Here is a 20,681-nt window from a genome sequence, read left to right as displayed (position 1 = left end):
ATAAATGACTTGGGTTGTGTTTGCAGATATGTTCCCTTTTGGACAGTCACCAACCGTGGTCTTTCAGAAAGAGAGAGGAAGAGTGAAAACTGACAGAAGAGGGTAACGATGGATGCAGCTTGGACAGAACGTTAATTGAAAGTTAAAACATTGTTAGGCGATTCTTTTTCATTTCTAAAACATGCACGTCTGGGATGATTTATCAGGCCTTGTTCACACACGTTCAAGTTGTTCTTTGTGGAGGTCAGTGAATCAGAAACCCATTCACCTGGTCTAAGTGGGTCTGAGTGACACTTCTGCCACCTGTTTCTGAGATGAGACAACTCTCTGGGAGTCCAGGAAGGTGTCTGCTTTCCTCCTATACAGCATTTTATTAAAGAAAAGGGCCCACACTGGAAGCATTTTATAGGCACTAGTTCTGAATGCGCTCTCATTATCAGTGTGGTTTCATCTGTGCGTTTTCTTTTTCTTCAATCTTCAAAGGGGTTTATGATCACTGCCTGATCATAAACTTGATGGCATCATGGTCTGCTCACCCTTGTTCAGAGGCTTCGATTTGCTTGTGAATTGGGCTGTGTGTGCCTGTGCACATGCTTCTTTTTAAAAAAATCCCTGATCATGTGTGTATACATGCACAGGAGCATGTGTGCACAACACAGACACAGTGGTTCAAGGCTGGGAACATCTGTTTATATCTTTCTAAAACTAAAAGTGTGTTCTCAATTTATTCCTACATCAGAAAACCTACATAGCTTTTCTCCCGTGATCGAAGAGGCATTTGCCTTATTGAAGATCATAACGCCTCCCTTTTGTGCGCGTGGAGTTTCTAAAAGTGTTTAAGACTTGATCACAGGAGAGTGTTGCCTACAGCTCGGAATGAAACCTATAGGCCACATGGGGATAATGGGACAGTGCTTCTCATTCAAAGTCCAACTTCTGCTGACAGCCTTCTGAAGCAACATACTTAAAAGCTGCAATTTATTGTCTTTGGAAATTGGTGCTGAATATCATTTTGCTTCCAGCTTTTTAGTTTTATTTTATTTTTTTTGAGACAGAGTCTCACTCTATCACCCAGGCTGGACGGCAATGACATGATCATGACTCACTACAGCCTCAACCTCCAGGGCTCCAGTGATCCACCTCCCTCGGCCTCACCAGTAGCTAGGGTTATAGGCATGCGTCACCAAGCCCAGCTAATTTATATATTTTTGTAGAGACAGGGTTTTGCCACGTTCCCTAGGCTGCTCTCAAACTCCTAGGCTCAAATGATCTTCCCACCTCGGCCTGATTACAGGGGTGGGATTATAGGGGTGCTGGCATTACAGGGGTGAGTCACCATGCCTGACCCTCAGCTTCTTGCAGAAATGACGGAGAGTTAGGTTCACTGGCCAGAAGGGCTCAAGTGTCACTGCTGTCTCTCCCTCTAGCATTGAACATAGTGTCTCGCACGTCCCTCGGGTTAGGATGGAGGCCACAGGTGGAGTTGGACCTGAAAGCCTCTTAGCAGGGTCCTGGTCATAATTAAAAGAGGTCTGTTCCTCCTCTCCAGCCCAATAGTGCTTCATTTCTTACAAGGAACGTGATCAAGGGGATTCCTGTGAGCAAGGTCCTTCCTGGTACCTCACTGGATGGGAGGGGGAAGAAGGAGGCTGCCTGAGCACCGCCCCCCACAAGACATCAGGTGCTCTCCTTATCATGATTGCAGAGATCCTGGGAAGAGTCAAAGATTATTCAAATCCAGAGGTGTCTCCTGGACCCAAAGGGGTTCATCAGACAGGCAGGAGACCACTTGGAAAAGGCATCTCTGGGACATTTGTGTTGGGTCTCTTTATTCACCAGAGTTTCTCTTTTATCTGTTTGACATATTTGGATTTCAAGTAGAGCTTCGTTTGCAAAAAAAAAAAAAAAAAAAAAAAAAAAAAATCAAAAAAAAAAAAAAAAAAAAAAAAAAAAAAATCAACAACAAAAAACAGCGTGAAGCCCACTGTTCTAAGAGAAGGCCAAAGAAACCCTCTGGCAGCTGTGAGAGCAGCGTGGCCACAGAGTCCTCAATACACCCTTGCACAAAGGGCATCTGGTCCCCTTGACCTTTGTTCTCGCTCTCCATGATCGACCTAGCCTGTTCAACCAAGTACCCACTGTCCCCACAGGTCTATGCCCTTTGTTACTCAGGGTGCTGAGGTTCGTAACCTGCAGCCAGCCCCAGAACTCTGGCCCCAGCCCCATCACCGATGGTGCTAGCGATGAGAAGGGAGGCGGTAGCTGTGGGAAGAGGCGGATCATGATGGGGCTCCTTAAGCAAGCTGGGAAGTGGGATTTTCCTGAAGATCACAGGAGTCCATTGAAATCACACACACGGGAACAACACACTCAGACTGGCTTTTTAGCTTGTCACCTTGACTGCTGTGTCTGCTTAGGCTGAAGGGACAGATGGGGCAGGGAATCTTAGTGAGGAGGAATACAGGTGTGAGATGGCAAAAGCTGAAACTAAGACACTATCTTTGTGGAGAGAGGAGGGGTCAGGTTAGTGGCATCTTAGCAGTTAGGCTCAACACGACCTGCTTGCGGAGGGGATGTGGGACTGGGGGTTATCTGATCAGCCTCTGGCTTGACGACCCACTAGCAGGAAGTACAGGAAGAATGACAAATGCAATGCAGTTTTGGAGGATTCTTTTTTTGAGACGTAGTCTCTCTCTGTCGCCCAGGCTGGAGTGCAGCAGTGGGGTGATCTCTCTCAGCTCACTGCAACTTCCACCTCCTGGGTTGAAGCGACTCTCCTGCCTCAGCCTTCCAAGTAGCTGGGCATACAGGTGCATGCCACCACGCCCAGCTATTTTTTTTTTTTTTTTTATTTTTTTTTTTAGTAAAGACGGGGTTTCACCATTTTGGCTAGGATGGTCTCCATCCTTTGACCTTCTGATCCACCTGCCTCAGCCTCCCAAAGTCCTGAGATTATAGGCATGAGCCACTGCGCCCAGCCAACTCTGAGGATTCTAAGCAGAGATGTTCCATAGGATTTTGGACCTATGAATCTGAAGCTCACAGAAGAGAGTGGGACTAGAAAAATATGGGTTTTGTGAGAAACAGCTGGTAGCGGAGGCAATGGGTGTAGGTGTACCTGCCCAGGGAAAGGAGAAGGGAGCCCCACGTTCTTTCACACTTCCACAGACTGCAGCTTTGTTCGGAATGCCTTCTCCCTTTCCTCTGGCCAATACATTCACATTCCTAGACCCCGCTCAGACAGGCCCAGTGACTTGCCTGAGGCCCTTTCTTCTTCCTGTACTCAAAGGGCCTGGCTCCTAGACAGGGCTCAGGCAGTGGCAGTGAGTGCTGCTGAACCAGGAACCTTCAGGAAGCATCTCTTGCTTACCGGCACTGACAGCCCACTAATGCGGTTGCTTTTCTTCTTTTCCTTTGGAACGAAGCGGGGCACTTCCAGGGTGTTCAAACTGCAATCCAGATGGCCGTTTGTCAGGTATAAGGTGAGCTGAGTCAGGGCCAGCTGGTCACTGTATGCGAGGTTAAGGCCCGTTGCCCACACCTGATTAAAACAGGAGATGTAGAAGTGAGGTGAGGGTGAGATCAGCAAACAGTAGTGAAGGCCCCAACTCTGTCTAACTAGACCAAACCACATCAGTGGCCACATGTCTTAATTCAGTAGATGTTTCTGCTTCTGTTTCTACATTGTGCAACTGGAAAATGGAGTCTGATTCTCATCAGAAGATTCGAGGTTCTTGCAGGAAGTTACAGAAATACTCGGCTAAGACAACAGAGATGCCGAGTCTCGAAAAGCTCATGTTGACTTTGATTTTTCTGCCCATGGCCTGCAGGTCAGTGCAGCTGGTCAGTGCCAGGTTTTCTACTGAGAAAATGCAGCTGGACAGAAGTTTCAGAGAGTGGGAAGCTACAGTAGAGCAGAAAGCGGGGAAAACAGTGACGAATACGAGAAAGGGCAGTTTGCCCTGATTTTGGAAAAAGCCGTGACAGCCCCTCTGGGAACCTCAAGATGATATTTAAGGGAAATTTATGGTTGGCCTCTAAGTCTTAGGTCTACCCCCATTTTCTCATAAGTGCAGGGTAATCTTATTTTACCAATCCTACAACCTCACAGTATTCTTAATTGTCAATTGGTAATAATACCTTATCCTACCTGTATCACAGTGTTATTAGAAGAATAGTATGATGTCATAAAAATAAAAATGCTTTAAAAAATAGATGTTAGTCACAAGTTAATGTTAACTGCTAGGCAACTGAGTAATGTCCATTAATTCCTTTAACAAATATTTACTGAGCATCTACTACGTGCTAAACTGGCAATGATAAAAGTAGGTCACATGTTACTTCTTCCCTCTCCTGTGGCAAATCAACCTTCATTGCCCTTGTCATCCTCCATCCTCATAATGAATCCAGAAGCACCCCCGGAATCCTCCTCAGTTCAGTGTTCAAGGGATATCATCGTCCTAGTCACTGGAGAGTCAAAGGTAAATAGGCATCGGCCCTGCCATCAGGAAGTTGAAGACAGGCTGGACACAGTGACTTATCCCTGTAATCCCAGCACTTTGGGAGGCCGAGGCGGGACCAGTCTGGCCAACATGGCAAAACGCCATCTCTACTAAAAATATAAAAATTAGCCAGGCATGGTGGCATGCACCTGTAATCCCAGACTTGGGAGGCTGAGGCATGAGAATCGCTTGAACCCAGGAGGTGGAAGTTTCAGTGAGCCGAGATCACACTACTACACCCCAGCCTGGGTGGCAGAGCAAAACTCCGTCTTAAAAAAAAAAAAAAAGGTGAAGACAGATACATATCCAATTAAACAATACAGTCTTATATATAATAAAATAATGGGATGTAACAAAGTACTGTTGAAGCAGAAAGAAAGGACAGCATGGGTTTGTCTAATGACATCAGGGCTGCATCATGAAGGTGACATCTGAGCTTTAAACAAGCAACAAAAACATGACAGGCCCCATGTATCAAGTACCTACAGGTTTTATGAAGCTGGGTGCTTCATAAACATCTCAGATCTCTCTGGCAGCCTGAAAAATAACAAGCCCATGCCGCAGATGAAGAAACTGAGGTTCAGGGAGGTACCCAAGTCCACTGAGTTAGGAAGTGGTGGTGTTGGGATTTGAATCCAATTCTACCTGGCTCCAAGTCTACCCTCTTCCCATTTCCTGATCCTGGCCCAGCCAATCCTTATCCTGTGTAATAATTCTCCAGCGAAATTAAAAGCTAAAGTTGCAGAGGATCAGAACATGTTTGTGTTTAACAGAAGACATGCCATGAAAACGTCTTGTGCAGAAACATGAAGTATTTCTGGAGCATGCTGTAATTAGCAGTAATGCATTTTCACTGTAGGAAGTTGGAAACTAACACATTTTCATGAAGACTTGATTAAACAGTTTTTCCCTCTTAGAAGGCCTACATTTGCCCCACTCACCAACGCTGTGTGTTAAAATACATAATACATCTGCCCTAGAGTGGACTCCTCTCAAACAAATCTAGCAGTGAGTGACTTGAGTAAGCATTGAATGTAAATGGCATCATTATAAGGATATTAAGAGGTCAAGCTGTCAAGGCCCCTTGCTAAACTGAAGCTAATTTCAGGAGTCATATTCGCACAGTAATGCCCGTTTATAATAGCAAATAAATCACATTTGCAACAATTGTTAAAACTAACTGCCAAGTATCTGTTCCAGTTGTAAATATCCTATTTGTCAACTTAAATATTTCCTGCTGTATGGCATGAAATGTAAATCAGATGGGGACAGCTACTTTCCCTTAATATGAGAAAGTGAACTTGCTATTCTTGTGTGTCAGACTTTTTTTTTCAGAGTTTCTATTTTGATGTTTCAGTGTCCTTGGTCAAAGGGAAACATATGTCACAAACATTATTAATATTTATGTTAATAATATTAATGCTTTGGTAATAAGGATTTTAATAAGAAGGCAGCACAGTGTAGGGAAAGAGTGAGAACCAGGCAGTCAGAGAGCTGAAATCTGGCCCTCAAAGTGGGAAATGGAATGAGTTGGTTAAGCTCTCTCAATCTCAGTGTTTTTTTTTTTAGCTTTTAATTTATTATTATTATTATTATTTTTGAGACAGAGTCTCACTCTGCTGCCTAGGCTGGGGTGCAGTGGTGTGATCTCAGCTCACTGAAACCTCTGCCTCCCAGTTTCAAGTGATTCTCTTCAACCACAAGAGAATCATGTGCCACCACACCTGTCTAATTTTTATATTTTTAGTAGAGACGGGGTTTCACCATGTTGGCCAGGATGGTCTCGAACTCCTGACTTCGTGATCCGCCCGCCTCAGCCTCCCAAAGTGCTGTGATTACACGAATGAGCCACCATGCCCGGCCCTTAAGTGCAAAAGGAGCAAATGATAATACTACACAGGATTTTGGAAACAAAATAAATGCACATTAAATTGCCTTATAAAGTTCAGTACAGGCTGGGTGCGGTGGCTCACACCTGTAATGTCAGCACTTTGGGAAGCTGTGGGAAGATTGCTTGAGGCCAGGAGTTCGAGTTCATCTTGGGCAACATAACAAGACCCCAACTCTATTTAATAAAAATAGGGAAATAAAATTACCTAAACAAAAAAAAGTTAATTACACATGCTTTTTATGATTACTAACCATTTCCTTTCAGAGCAAATTCTTAGGAGGCCCATTGTCCGTTGTCTATGTTAGCTATTAGCTCACCCCTTTAATAACTGTTTTCCCCACATGTAGTTGTTCTATTCAACCTCACAACGACTCAGTCCAGGGGTGGGTAGGTTTGTGCAAGGCTGGTATTACTCTATTTCCATTTTACTGATGAAGACAGTGAGATAAAAAAGCAGCCTCAGAGTTTGCCTAAGATCATGGGGCATGGACCACAACTCCATGTTTCTAGAGCTGAAATACTTTTGCTTCCTCTGGCTGCCCTAACCCCTTGGTTCTCAAAGGAAACAGGAGGACAAATTTTCTTAAGCCTTTTCCTCAACAGCAGGCTTGCCTGATTTGCTCAGATAATTGTTCTGTTCTCCATCTGGTCTTTCCATTGAAGACACCGCCTGAGGCATGCTTGTTTTGTGCACAGGGGTTCCTATCTCCCCCTCTAGACTGTCAGCCCTTTAAGGGAAGCTGCCAAGTCTTTGTCTTTCTGCAGCACCTAGTGTCTGGGGCAGGGCATGTGGCAGAGTGCATTCGAAATTCCAGGGTTTCACTGTGAACTCCTCCTTTGTAACTTTTAGGGAATGAGATCCAGGTGCGTCACTTGAGGCTGGTTTCAGACTCAAATGCAGCCAATATTCACTGAGCGCTTCTTCCGTGCCAGACCCATGTGTTCTCACACCTCTCATTTAATCCTATTCATGGATTTTTAGTAGAGACAGGGTTTCACATGTTGGCCAGGCTGGTCTCCAACTCCTGACCTCAAGTAATCCACCTACCTTAACCTCCCAAAGTGCTGAGATTTAGGCATGAGCGCCGCACGCAGCCCATTTAATCCTATTCCTTATTTGGTACCCTGATGTTAACTTTAGAACCTAATCTCTCAGCACTAGGTATCCTTGTCCCACTTTAGGTGATCAATGGTGGGGGCCTGAACAGAGCACTATGAGTGGGCAAGGGGGATGCGGATGGATTTAAAGTGTTTGCATGGTGGCTTCAACATTACTTGATTGTGATGACTTACAATAACTGGCTTGACAGGCTAATTGATTAGATGTGAGGGTGAGGGAAAAACATCACTGAAAGTTAGGGCTGGAAAGAACTTTAAAAATCACCTACTACAACCAGGCGTGGTGGCTCACGTCTGTAATCCCACTACTTTGGGAGGCTGAGGCAGGCCAATCACCTGAAGACAGGAGTTTGAGACCAGCCTGGCCAACATGGTGAAACCCTGTCTCTACTAAAAATATAAAAATTAGCCCGGCAGAGTGGCGGGTGCCTGTAATGCCAGCTATTTGGAAGGCTGAGGCAGGAGAATCGCTTGAACCCAGGAGACGGAGGTTGCAGTGAGCCAAGATCGTGCCACTGCACTCCAGCCTGGGTAACAGATCAAGACTCTGTCTCAGGAAAAAAAAAAATCACCTAATATAGTCAATTATAAATGGCGTGACTGTGGAGTGAAAGGTGAAGTGGTGGCCCTAGGTTGCAGAGTCAGGTGCCAAAGGTGAGTGATGAGAACCTAAGGTGTCTCAGCTGTCAGTCAGACACCACTTGTTGCTAGTTGTTTGACTGGTTGATGATATTCAAAGGCCGTTTTGTTGAAAATGGTTAGAATGCTAGAGAGAGTTATACAAAGGCCTTTAACGCACAAGGAATACAAAAAAATCATCATCTCAGCATTACTTATATCACTGGGACACTGTCGCCATCCCAGCATTTTGGCAGTGGCTAAAAAGATTATGACACATCCAAGTGATGGGATAGTCTGATATAATTAGAGACAGTGGCTGTGACTTTTGATGATTTTGGAAGATGTGCAAAAGGGCAAGAAGAGGACAGAAAGTTACATGAGCAACACGACTTCAGCTCTGCAAAACTAATATATGAGGAAAAGACTAGATGAGAATCTCACAAAATGTTACCAGTCGATGTTAACATTAGCAGAATCGTAACTGCAATTGTATATAGACTTTCATGTATATTCTAGAGCTGCGCTATTGAATACAGTAGCCACTAGCCATATGTGGCTACTGAGCACTTGAAATGGTACAAATACACATCAGATTTTGAAGACTGAGGATGTAAAAAAGGATGCAAAATATCTCATGAATAAGAAAGTATTAATAATAAGACAATAATAAAACTATTGCCTTGACCTCCTGGGCTCAAGCAGTTCTCCTGCCTCAGCCTCCTGAGTAGCTAGGACTATAGGTTTGCACCACCAAACCTAGCTAATTTTTTTTTTTTTTTTGTAGAGACAAGATCTTGTTGCCCAGGCTGGTCTCAAACTCCTGGATTCAAACGGTCCTCCCACCTCAGCCTCCCAAAGTGTTGGGACTGCAGACCTGAGCCCCTGTGCCTGGCCAAATTCTATTCCCACTGGACAGGTTGTAAAGAAGTGCACTGTGGCCGGGTGTGGTGGCTCACGCCTGTAATCCCAGCACTTGGGGGGGCCGAGGTGGGCAGATCACAAGGTCAGGAGTTTGAGACCAGCCTGGCCAACATAGTGAAGCCCTGTCTCTATTAAAAATACAAAAATTAGCTGGGCATGTTGGCGCATGCCTATAGTCCTAGCTACTCAGGAGGCTGAGGCAGGAGAACCACTTGAACCTGGGAGGTGGAGGTTGTGATGAGCTGAGATCATGCCATTGCACTTCAGCCCCAGCAACAGAGTGAGACTCCATCTCAAAAAAATAAAATAAAATAAAATAAAATAAAATAAAAGAAGAAGTACATTGTAACCTGCAAAGGAGCAGGGCCAGTGGGGCAGGGAGGGCAGAGGTGCTACAGAGGCCCCTGCTCTCCACTGTCCTGACTCCTACTGTGCTGGATGCCATGTGAACCACAGCTGGATCGGGAGGCCTGGGCACGTGAGAGCCAGTGGACAGGGCAGGAGTCAGGCAGAGGTGAGCTTGCCCAGAATGGTTCTGTTCCCAGGATCTGGGCTGCAAGCGTTGGGATGACAATGTAGTGATATGCTTCTGTGTGGGGAGGGGTGGGAGAGAAGCCCGCTCTTGAGCCCCTTTTGCCTGAGGTGTTCTAGGCAGATGGAGGCTGCCTGCTCACCCCTGCTGCTTCTGCCTCTTTCTGGTGACAGGCGGGATGAATGGGTGGCAGAGCACACAGATGTGGGCAGATGTGCTCAGGCCTTACATTCTGTGCAAATAAAGTTCTTAGCAAACGGTTTGGTGTTGCCTCTTGCCACCCTTCTCTTGTGGACAGCAGGGCACGTGCGGAACTTAGAGACTGATATATGGATCAAATAACACTCACTGAAGAATCAGGATTTCCGATCTTTACAAACCCACAGATGCTCTGCAGACTCACCTCAAAGTTTTCTTGTCTTTTTCTCTTTTTCTTTTTGTAAGAAGAAGTACCAGAGATTCCAGACAGGATAAATGACCCACTAAAGGCCCCAGCTTTCTGTATCAGGGTCTGGGACAAATACCTGTGACCCACAAGAAGTTGCCTCTCTGGGCCACACTTTCCTGACCAATCACTCACTGGGGATAGTAGTCTGGGTGAATCCTCTCTCCGTTGCCTCCAGATGTATCTATGAGGCTAACAGGGAATTGTGTATATTCATCATACTGTGGAGAATTTTTAAAATGACAGGTCCTCCAATAAGCCAACTCTGAGACACGCAGCACTGAGAATTCACCCACCCCAGAAATGGCATCAGGCCTTCAGAGCAAACTGTGATACACGGCCCATCATGCTCAATAGCTGGTTGGCCAAGGGATGTGGGAGTCACCTCTGCCCATGCTCACAGCGTTCACAGCCCCAATACGACAGAAAATCTAGCACTGGACCACTTGACTTTTTTCTAGAGGAAGACCAAGCACTCAGTCATCGGCCCAGCTCCTCCAGTTGGTGGAGAATACAGCCACAGGTAGGCCATGGGTCCCTCTGCTTTTACTGGTTTGGCTAAGTACAGAGCCAAGGGCTTATTTCCTTCTTACAGCTGTGGAGGCTGAGAATGCACTGGAGGGTGCTGAGTGGAGGAGTGATGTGAGCTAACTTATGTGACTCTGACTGAAGTGACAAGAGCCCGTGAGGGGGCGAGGATGGAAACACGGAGTCCCGTTAGGAAGACTTGCAGTCACTTGGGTGAGAACGATGGTGGCTGGACCACTTTGGTAACTGGAAGGTGGGAGAAGTGGTTGTATTACAGGTATTTTTCAAAAGTAGAGCCAAAAGGACTTATTGGTGGATTGGATATGCAGTATGAGAAAAAGAGTCAAAAGTGTCTCCAAAACTTCCACCTTGAAGAAAAGGGAAGGATGGTGTTACCATTTCCCACTGGGGTAGAATAATAGAGGAATAGCTTGGAGGGTAAAATCAGGATTTCAGGGTTGGGGGTGTTAAGTTTGAGATGCCTTTGTTAAAACATGTTATAGAGGGTGGGTTGGAATCTCAGGCACCTTTTCTTTTTTTGAAGCTGTAAAATCAGGAGGATGTGTGTGGCTAGGCTCTAGGGATAAAACAGAATCAGTTCCTGAGAGGGAGGCAGCTTTTTCTCTGCTCTCACTTCTGGGCCTGGGGCTCCAAGATTCTCCTGGGTTGGTGAGAAGTGAGGTCTATAGGACCTGAGGCCTTCCCCAGGGGACGAGGCAGAGGCAGCTCAGCCCACTTCTCATCACATTTAGGCCAAGATGCAGTAAGGCGGAGAAGGATGGGGCAGCTTGGTAGGGGAAAAGAAGCAAGAGCAGCTTGAGGGTAATGAGATTGGAAGGGACTGTGGCTTGGGAGAGACACACAGTGCCCTGGACCAGAGTCACAGGACCTTGCTGGGAGTGCTGGCCTTGTGGTCTTAAGCCATTTCTTTCCCCTCTCTGGGCCTGTTTCCTTGCCTATTAATACAGGCCTGATGGGATCTACCCCTTAGCAATATGTGTGGGTACAGTGGCTAAATGAGACAATGTGTCAGACTGTTACTACAGAGGCTGGCAGACACAAATCTGTTTTGGGTCCTGACTACTTCTTCCCCATCTGACTGCTGGGAGCAGAATTGGAACAGGTGTAAGAATTCACTTGGTTCTTGACTTCCATATCTTGCCTGCTTCTCAGAGACAGGGAGCACATTTAACTCTTTGCAGATGCTATTTAAATACAGGCTCCAGCATCCCAGCTATTATAAAGAGAACAGGTTTTCTTAGGCAGTGACTAAATGACATCTCCTTTTCCCACTTGGATCACTCAATCTCCACACAGCATGGAGCTCACCATTGTGGTAAACAGCACATCTCATGCTTAATTTTAAAGGAGGTGGTACACCCCACTGTAAGCATTTTCAATTAGTAAAATATTAATGTGATTATGACATTTGGTAAGAGTTGTTTGCATTCCATTAAAATGCAATAGGCCCTCGGCTTAAGTCAATAGGCGGAGGGGAGAGCAGCCTCTTGGCTTGTTGCCACCTGGTGGCAGCTGCTGGGATAGCCCGGTCTTTTGGAGACGTGAAGAACAGCGGTGTCCCTGCACAGCGCAGTCACCCTGGTCAGCAACCGAGCCTCTTGGTTTTCAGCTTGGAAGCCTTTCCCTCTGTCTCTATTAATCCTACTTATCTTTCTGGACATGACTTAAATCACAGCTCCATGAAGCTATCTGAGCAACTAGAGCTTCCATCTCTGTACCAATCCCCCTGGACACTGCTTTCTATGGGGTGTTTGGGGTGGGTGGGGTAAGAGGCTGCAAACCATCCGTGCCCCACCACTTAGCACTCAGGGCCAGGCGTACCTAAGGCTTCTATGATTTTCAAAGGCCTTCAAAACTTTTGGATTCTGAAAAAAAGAGTTCCTGGTTCCCAAATATAAAAAGAAAACTGCAAAATAACAATGTTTTAAAAATATCAACAAAATGGAACATGACAATCACGTACAACACACTTATATAGTTATGTCTAAATCACGTTCCATGATTATCCTTATGGAAGAGATGAAATAGATTACAGTACATTTGATATGATGTAGGGTGGACTCTCTAAAACTAAAAACACTCAGGGCTCAGGGAGGTCTTAACCAGCACTGTCCTGGCAGACTGAGGATGATCTCCATCATTCCCATCTCTTCATTTTATGGGTGAGCACTCTGAGAGGTGAAAAGGCTTCTCAGGTTCTATATTTAGGGGAGGAAGGAGAATCAAGGCCCAAGAGTTCCTGACTTCCAGGTGAGTTCTTTCTATAACACTGAATTGCCTGCATGAGTAGATCAAACTTTTCAGAGTGCCAGAAGTTTCTCTGTGACTTTGGAAATTCTTTCAGGATATGCAGAAACTGTATCTAAAATGAATTTGAGGATTGAAAATGGAAAATCTTGAAACTTAAACTTTCATCATCAGCAGCTATATTTACATTTTTTACCTTTGTAAAAAAAATCACAAATCTTTTAATATACTTTTTCCTTCTCTGCTTCCTTGTCTGAGTTTCTTCTGCATCCTCTACAAATTTATGACCCTACCTGTTACTTTCAAGACTGATGGCCCAGCTGCTAACATTTATAAAAATACAGAATTACATACTTTTTTTTTTTTTGAGCAGCAGTCTCACTCTGTCACCCAGGCTGGAGTACAATGGCGTTGTCTTGGCTCACTGCAGCCTCTACCTCCTGGGTTCAAACAATTCTCCCACCTCAGCCGCCCAAGTAGCTGGGACTACAGGCATGTGCTACCATCCCCAGCTAATTTTTGTATTTTTTTTTTTTTTGGTAGAGACGGGGTTTCACTATGTTGGCCAGGCTGGTCTCAAACTTCTGACCTTGTGATCCACCCGCCTTGGCCTTCCAAAGTGCTGGGATTACAGGCATGAGTCACCACGCCTGGCACTCATTTCTTTTAAAGTATTTCTTTGCTTTTTTTATTATAAATTTTTTGGATGCTACTTTAACATTAAGCACGAATTTATAAGAAACATGAGAACCCAATTTTTATAACCTATTTCAGGTTTCTAGGACTAGTAATTGTATATGCTCCCTCTATGGCAATTCAATATAGTAATCCCATACTGTAGATAGTTATTGGCCCTTTTTAATTTCCATGCTATAAATGGCAGGGCTGGTGAAGAATTCTCTTGGTTCAGAAGTGTTCCTTTACTGTCACTGCAAATGATCTCCAAAAGCCTTCTGTGAGGATTTTGAAAGCTGAAGAGCTCTTGTTCTGTAGATCCCTTTGGGGAAGATGACCGTGAACAGCCTTTGACGACGATTGTGCACAGCAAAATCCTCTCTCAGTAAGGATGTGCATATGGTATTGGCCCTAATCGGTGTAATCAGTTGCTTGCTCAGTTCCCCTTTCCTTCCCAGTTTTCTTGACAATTCCAGGAAACCAGAATTTTTCAATAAAGAACCTCAGTTGCAGAATATATAGGCAAAAAATATGAACTGTCAGAGCTATGGCCTTAGAGTTGGTCTAGTCCAGTCCCCTCAAACCCTAGGCATGAGGCTCACAAGGGGAAGAGACTTGGTCAGGAGCAGAGTTCAGACCAGAGTTCAGAGCCCTTGAGTTCAAATTCAAGGCAAGTGTGTTTACTTCTGGGAAATTCCTAGAGAGGAGAATGAGACTGAGAGCAAGAATCTCTCTTTTTCATACGTACACCCTGTAAAACACCCAGCACAGCACTCCTGATAGAAGTAGTGCCCAATCAGTCTTTGCTGGGTGATTCAATCAAATAACACAAGGGGAAGAAAAGTCTTCCTTGAAAACACAGACAAGAGATGCTCCTTCACAGCCACAAGGATGGCTGGATTCAGTTATCTGAGAGATGGATCTGGATTCCATGACTTTGCCTCCGTTGTCTACAGACTCTGGTGTTTGAAAGATTCAGCACCCTGTCAGGCTAATAAGACATCCTTTTGAATGGCAGCAATCTTTAGAAAGCTGCCTTGAAGCTGCCATGTAGGACAGACTCAAGGAGGGAGATGTGGGAAAGGAAAGGGGAAGGGAAACTGATGCAGATTAAAGGCCTATTAAGTGCGAGGCAGTGTGGTAAGTACTTGCTCATGTCATCCTCTGAACAACCTTATGAGGTAGGTATTCATACTCCCATTTTATGAAGGGAAAATGGAGGTGCAAAGAACCCAAGAAATATGCCAAGTTCCACAGCTCAGTGGCAGGGCGAGGATGAAGACCCAGGTTTGCCTAACCCAAAAGGCCAGGTTTTCTCTACCATGCTTGATCCTGGTGATTGCTCTCAGCCTGGCGAGGGAAACAAATGCTTGGCAGAATGTGAGAGGGCACTGCGATGCTGGCAGCCACAGCAAGAAGCTCCCCAAATTGCCAGAGATTTCTGAAGCCAGGGAAGGCTTGTGATTTACTGTGGGACTGTGGGCAAGTCACTTAACACCTTTCTGTCTCACCTTTCCCATTACTTGTCTCTAAAGCACTCTGAGAGCCTGTGATACAGGAGCTGTGTAAGGACAAAGAAATACTGTCCTTTAGTACAGGCAAAAAGCCAAGGTTCCTACCTGTGATCAATAAAAGTCCTGTGGCACTTTCCAGAAACGTGTGGAAAAATTTCAGGGCCCTGGGAAAAATTTCAATTGAGTAGCTGCTGGCTAAAAGGCACCCTGGAGTTCCACCTGAGTAAATGTTCTACAGTCCTGGCTGACCGGAGGCGCTTTGCTCGCTATGGTGGGCCTCCGTTCTGCTGAGCTTCACCCCAGGGGCCGCTTTTAACTGAGAGGCCCCCTCTGATTCCATTTGCCCCTGGGTTTGTTTTCTAGCAAATGAAAGAAATGGCATTAAGGGTGGTATTTTCTTCCTCCCCTCCTCTTTTCTCCCTCCTTCTCCTCCACCTCTTCTAAAATTCAATCCACTGTTTCTCAATGTACAGCTTCCTCTCAGGAGAATACACCAGAACGCTATTGAGTCATGGCAGATAAGTGTAAATTCTTAATTTTAGCTCTACCTGTATCTGCTAAGCATTTAACACAGAATCTTTGAGGCAGTTTGTAGAAAATAATCATGAAATTACATTCTTCAAATTTCTTTCACTAACCAGTGAATAAAAAATATAAAATCTATACGTTGGTGCCGTCCCTCGAAATCTGGGATAACACATCTTTGGTATGCCATTAAGTCTTTAATATGAACGGAAGTTTCATAGTGCCATTTCTTTGAGAAATGTTTTTTTTTTTTTTTGAGACCAAGTCTTCCTCTTGTCCCCCGGACTGGAGTACAGTGGCAATCTCGGCTCACCGCAACCTCTGCCTCCTGGGTTCAAGTGATTCTTTTGCCTCAACTCCAGAGTAGCTGGGACTATAGGCATGCGCCACCACGCCTGGCTAATTTTTGTATTTTTAGTAGAGATGGGGTTTCACCATGTTGGCCAGGCTGGTCTCAAACTCCTGACCTCAGGTGATCCCCGCCTGCCTCAGCCTCCCAAAGTGCTAGGATTACAGGTGTGAGCCACTGCACCCAGTTGAGAAATGTCTTTCTACTGAGCACCTTTAGAAATGTCCTTGTATCCTGCACACTTCCATTTAACTTCGGGAACGTAGCTGCCATCACATGGCATCTGAAACATGCTCCCTCCAGTCTGGGGAAAAGCTGCAGGGAACACGGTTGTCCTCCCTGGTGGTAACCGCCAGGGACAGGGGAACTCCGTGTTCTTTATATTTCCTACCTGTGTCCTCTGCATGGGATGTGAATGCTGTTGCATTATTTGGACTTATATGGTTCCTAACTTTACCTGATCAAGTTCCAGTGGGTGGGTTTAATAGCATTTACCTATTAAGATATTTATGGAGACATCTACAAAGATTAAAAAACAGGCCGGGCGCGGTGGCTCATGCCTGTAATCCCAGCACTTTGGGAGTCTGAGGTGGGCAGATCACCAGGTCAGGAGTTTGAGACCAGCCTGGGAAACATGTGAAACCCTGTCTCTACTAAAAATACAAAAATTAGCTGGGTGTGGTGGCACGAACCTGTAACCCCAGCTACTCGGGAGGCTGAGGCAGGAGAATTGCTTGAATGCGGGAGGCGGAGGTTGCAGTGAGTGGAGAGATCGCACTACTGCACTCCAGCCTGGCGACAGAGCAAGACTCTGTCTCAAAAACAAAACAAAACAAAAAACAGACATAAGGTAGGTACTCTGGGGTGGGATAGGAATGTAACATGATAGGGGAAGACAAAGGCTTTAAGAAGAGGAGCAATTTCATTCATTTATTTATAAGGGCTCGGAACAATAGGGAACACAATGAATCTTATGTTTAAGGAAGCAAAATATATGCTTAAAGGAATATAAATATTGCTAAAACAATTCCATTTATGCAAAAGATTCATGTAACTTGATAAAGGTTTTCAGGGATTTTAAAGGATTTTAAGTGCTGTGTTAGACTGTACTAGTAACAGATGTTCAACGACGTGTTTAAGTTTTTGTTTGACTGAAAAAGCAACGGATTATCTGATATTTCCTTTTTAAAAAAATCATACCAAAGCCACCACTTTCTAAGTATAATTCAAATTCATTATTTCCAAGAAACATAAATAATTTAAAATGACAGAAGGACTCCTAAAAATAAATGTTACTATGGTGGAACTAGAAGATTTTGTTTGCTAAATATCCCCTTCAGAATCCCAGGCTTTTGTGTCACTTCTTGTTCTTTTTCTATGAAGACAGATGGTGTCAGTAATTGCCTATATATTTAATTAAGTTAAAAAGCTACATAGTAAGGTTCTGGCAAGAAAGTTAGAAATTTTGTGCTATGAGAAAAGAATGCAAAGGAAGCAGAAATTGGTAGCATAAGACACCATTCCTCACCAAATACGTATTTTGATATCCCTATGGGTTGGAATGTGAGATTGCATTTTATCAAGCTAATTATGAGAATAAAGCCATTTATCTTGAAAGATAAAGCCCATAATATCTAGAGGGCATTTATCTTACACTTTTGACCAGCTAGATGAGAATGACCCTACCTGTTGTCCCCATCACCTCCTACCTTGTCCCAATACTTAAGTGGTTGTTCTAAACTCTTCTGAGACGCAGGTTTTTGCCTGGGATTTCTTACCTAGCAGGCTAATCATTGTAAAATTATTATGGGGGAAAAAGCAGTAGCTACTTGTAGAAAGTGGTTTGGAAACTGACTTAACCATTCTTGGGGTGTCTGTTTTCAATGTTTCCATCCCGTGAATCCACCTTCTGGCTTAATGGCAATATGGCGCTCCCAGCTGTGGTGCTGTCTATGGGCTGCACATTTAAACTCTTAAAGCTTAAAAATGGCTACCACAACACTGATTTTATTCCATTTCACTTAGTCATTAACATTTAATGATTACCTTATGTGCTGAGCACAAGGATGGAATATATTTAAAAAAAACAGGAGATGTGTTTTCTGGCTTTAAGCTGTTCAGCTCAATTCAACAAGCATATTGAGGACATTATAAGAGAAACATACGTTTTCTTTGGTGATAGTGGTGGAGGGGGAGGATATTTACAAAGCAAGTCACTATCAATCCAGTGTAGTACCACAGTGAGTATCTGTTGTGAGAGAGAGAAAGAACGCAGGTTTGGCAGCCAAACAAGTCATGGTGTGAACCCTGGATTTGCCACTTAATAGCTGTGTGACCTTGAACATATCACTCTAGCCTCAGTTTCCTCATTTGTAAATTAGGGGTACTACTACTTCTCAGGAGGTGAGGCTTAGGGTTACTACATGTAAAATACATAACAGAGTGCTTGGCACATGTCAAAAATACAGTAAGTAGTTAATATTATTAATAATGAGTCTGGCCATCAGTGCCATACTTCAGATCTGAGCTAGGGCTAGAGGATAAAGTGGCACTTGAAGGGGGATTATTAAGGTGAATTTCCATGTGAGTTGGACTTTGAAATATGTTTCAAAGGAAGAGAAGTTGTTTATCAGCAGAGAAAAAAAAAGCAAATTGTAGGAATGAAGGCAATATGTGGGAGGTAGGATGATAATGCATTTATTTTATTTTATTCCATAAATTATTGGGGTACAGGTGGTATTTGGTTACGTAAGTTCTTTAGTGGTGACTTGTGAGATTTTGGTGCACCCATCACCCAGGCATTATACACTGCACCATATTTGTGGTCTTTTATCCCTCACTCCCTCCCACTCTTCCCTTCAAGTCCCCAAAGTCCATTGTATCATCCTTATGCCTTTGCGTCTTTATAGCTTAGCTCCCACATAACAGTGAGAACACACAATGGTTTCTCACCATTGGTTTTCCATTCCTGAGTTACTTCACTTAGAGTAACAGTCTCCAATCGCATCCAGGTCACTGCAAATGCTGTTAATTCATTCCTTTTTATGGTGGCATAGTATTCCATCGTACGTATATGCCGCAGTTTCTTTATTCACTTGTTGATTGATGGGCATTTGGGTTGGTTCCATGATTTTGCAATTGTGAATTGTGCTGCTATAAATGTGCATATGTAAGTATCTTTTTCAATAATGACTTCTTTTCCTCTCGGTGGATACCCAGTAGTAGGACTGCTGGATCAAATGGTACTTCTACTTTTAGTGCTTTAAGGAATCTCCACACAGTTTTCCATAGTGGCTTACATTCCCACCATTTCCATTAGCAGTGTAGAAGTGTTCCCCGTTCACTGAATCCATGCCAACATCTACTGTTTTTTTAAAATTTTTTGATTATGGCCATTCTGGCAGGAGTAAGGTGGTATTGCATTGCGGTTTTGATTTACATCTCCCTGATCATTAGTGATGTTGAACATTTTTTCATATGCTTATTGGCCATATATTGCTTTGGCTCTCTGGGCTCTTTTTTGGTTCCATATGAATTTTGGAATTGTTTTTGCTGATACTGTAAGGAAGGATGGTGGTATTTTGATGAGGATTGCATTGAATTTGTAGGTTGCTTTTGGCAGTATGGTCATTTTCACAATATTGATTCTACCCCTCCATGAGCATGGGATATGTTTCCATTTGTTTGTGTCATTTATGATTCCTTTCAGCAGTGTTTTGTAGTTTTCCCTGTAGAGGTCTTTCGGCTCCTTGGTTAGGTCTATTCCTAAGTAGTAGTATTATTTGCAGCTATTGTAAAAGGGGTTGAGTTCTTGATTTGATTCTTCACTTGGTTGCTGTTGGCGTATGGAAGAGCTACTGATTTGTGTACATTAATCTTGTTATCTGGAAACTTTGATAAATTCTTTTATCAGTTCTAGGAGCTTTCTGGAGGAGTCCTTAGGGTTTTCAAGGTAAACAATTCTATCATCAGCAAGCAGTGACAGTTTGACTTCCTCTTTACTGATGTGGATGCCCTTTCTTTCTTTCTCTTATCTTATTGCTCTGGCTAGGTTAAAGAGGATCTATGTTAAAGAGGATTGGTGAGAATGGGCATCCTTATCTTGTTCCAGTTCTCAGAGGGAATGCTTTCAACTTTTCCCCATTCAGTGTTGTGTTGGCTGTGGGTTTGTCATAGACGGCTTTTATTACATTAAGGTATGTCCTTCGTACGTTGATTTTACTGAGAGTTTTAATCATTAAGGGATGCTGGATTTTGTCTAATGCTTTTTCTGCATCTATCGAGATAATCATGTGATTTTTGTTTTTAATTGTTTATTTGGTGTATGACATTTATTGACTTGCATATGTTAAACCATCCCTGTATCTGTGGTATGAAACCCACTTGATCATGGTGGATTATCTTTTTGATATGTTGTTGAATTTGATTAGCTAGTACTTTGTTGAAGATTTTAGCATCAATGTCCGTCAAGGATATCGGTTTGTAGTTTTTTTGGTTGTGTCCTTTCCTGGTTTTCGTATTAGGATGATGCTTCATAAAATAGGGAGGGTTCCTTCTTTCTCTATCTTGTGGAATAGTGTCAAAAGGGTTGGTGCCAATTGAGTGTCTGGTACAATTCTGCTGTGAATCCATCTGGTGTTGGACTTTTTTTTGTTGGTAATTTTTAAATTACCATTTCAATTTCTCTGTTTGTTATTGGTTTGTTCATGGTATTTAATTCTTCCTGATTTAAGCTAGGAGGGTTGTATTTTTCCAGGAATTTATCCATCTTTTCTAGGTTTTGTAGTTTAT

General features: G+C 43.8%; 1 protein-coding gene across 3 annotated transcripts in view; it reads right to left on the bottom strand.

Annotated features, from left to right (window-relative positions):
* The window catches only part of IQCH (IQ motif containing H), a 265,140-nt gene that overhangs the window by 33,293 nt on the left and 211,166 nt on the right, over nt 1-20,681 (bottom strand). For all 3 annotated transcript variants that reach the window (XM_017518946.2, XM_037735050.1, XM_037735051.1), the window contains one exon: nt 3,371-3,541. In XM_017518946.2, coding sequence (XP_017374435.1) covers nt 3,371-3,541 — 171 coding nt within the window. The remainder of the gene's footprint in view (nt 1-3,370; nt 3,542-20,681) is intronic.

This window comes from Cebus imitator, unplaced genomic scaffold (assembly GCF_001604975.1).
Source record: "Cebus imitator isolate Cc_AM_T3 unplaced genomic scaffold, Cebus_imitator-1.0 Scaffold715, whole genome shotgun sequence".
NCBI lineage: Eukaryota > Metazoa > Chordata > Mammalia > Primates > Cebidae > Cebus > Cebus imitator.
This window is presented reverse-complemented; position numbering and strand designations above follow the sequence as displayed.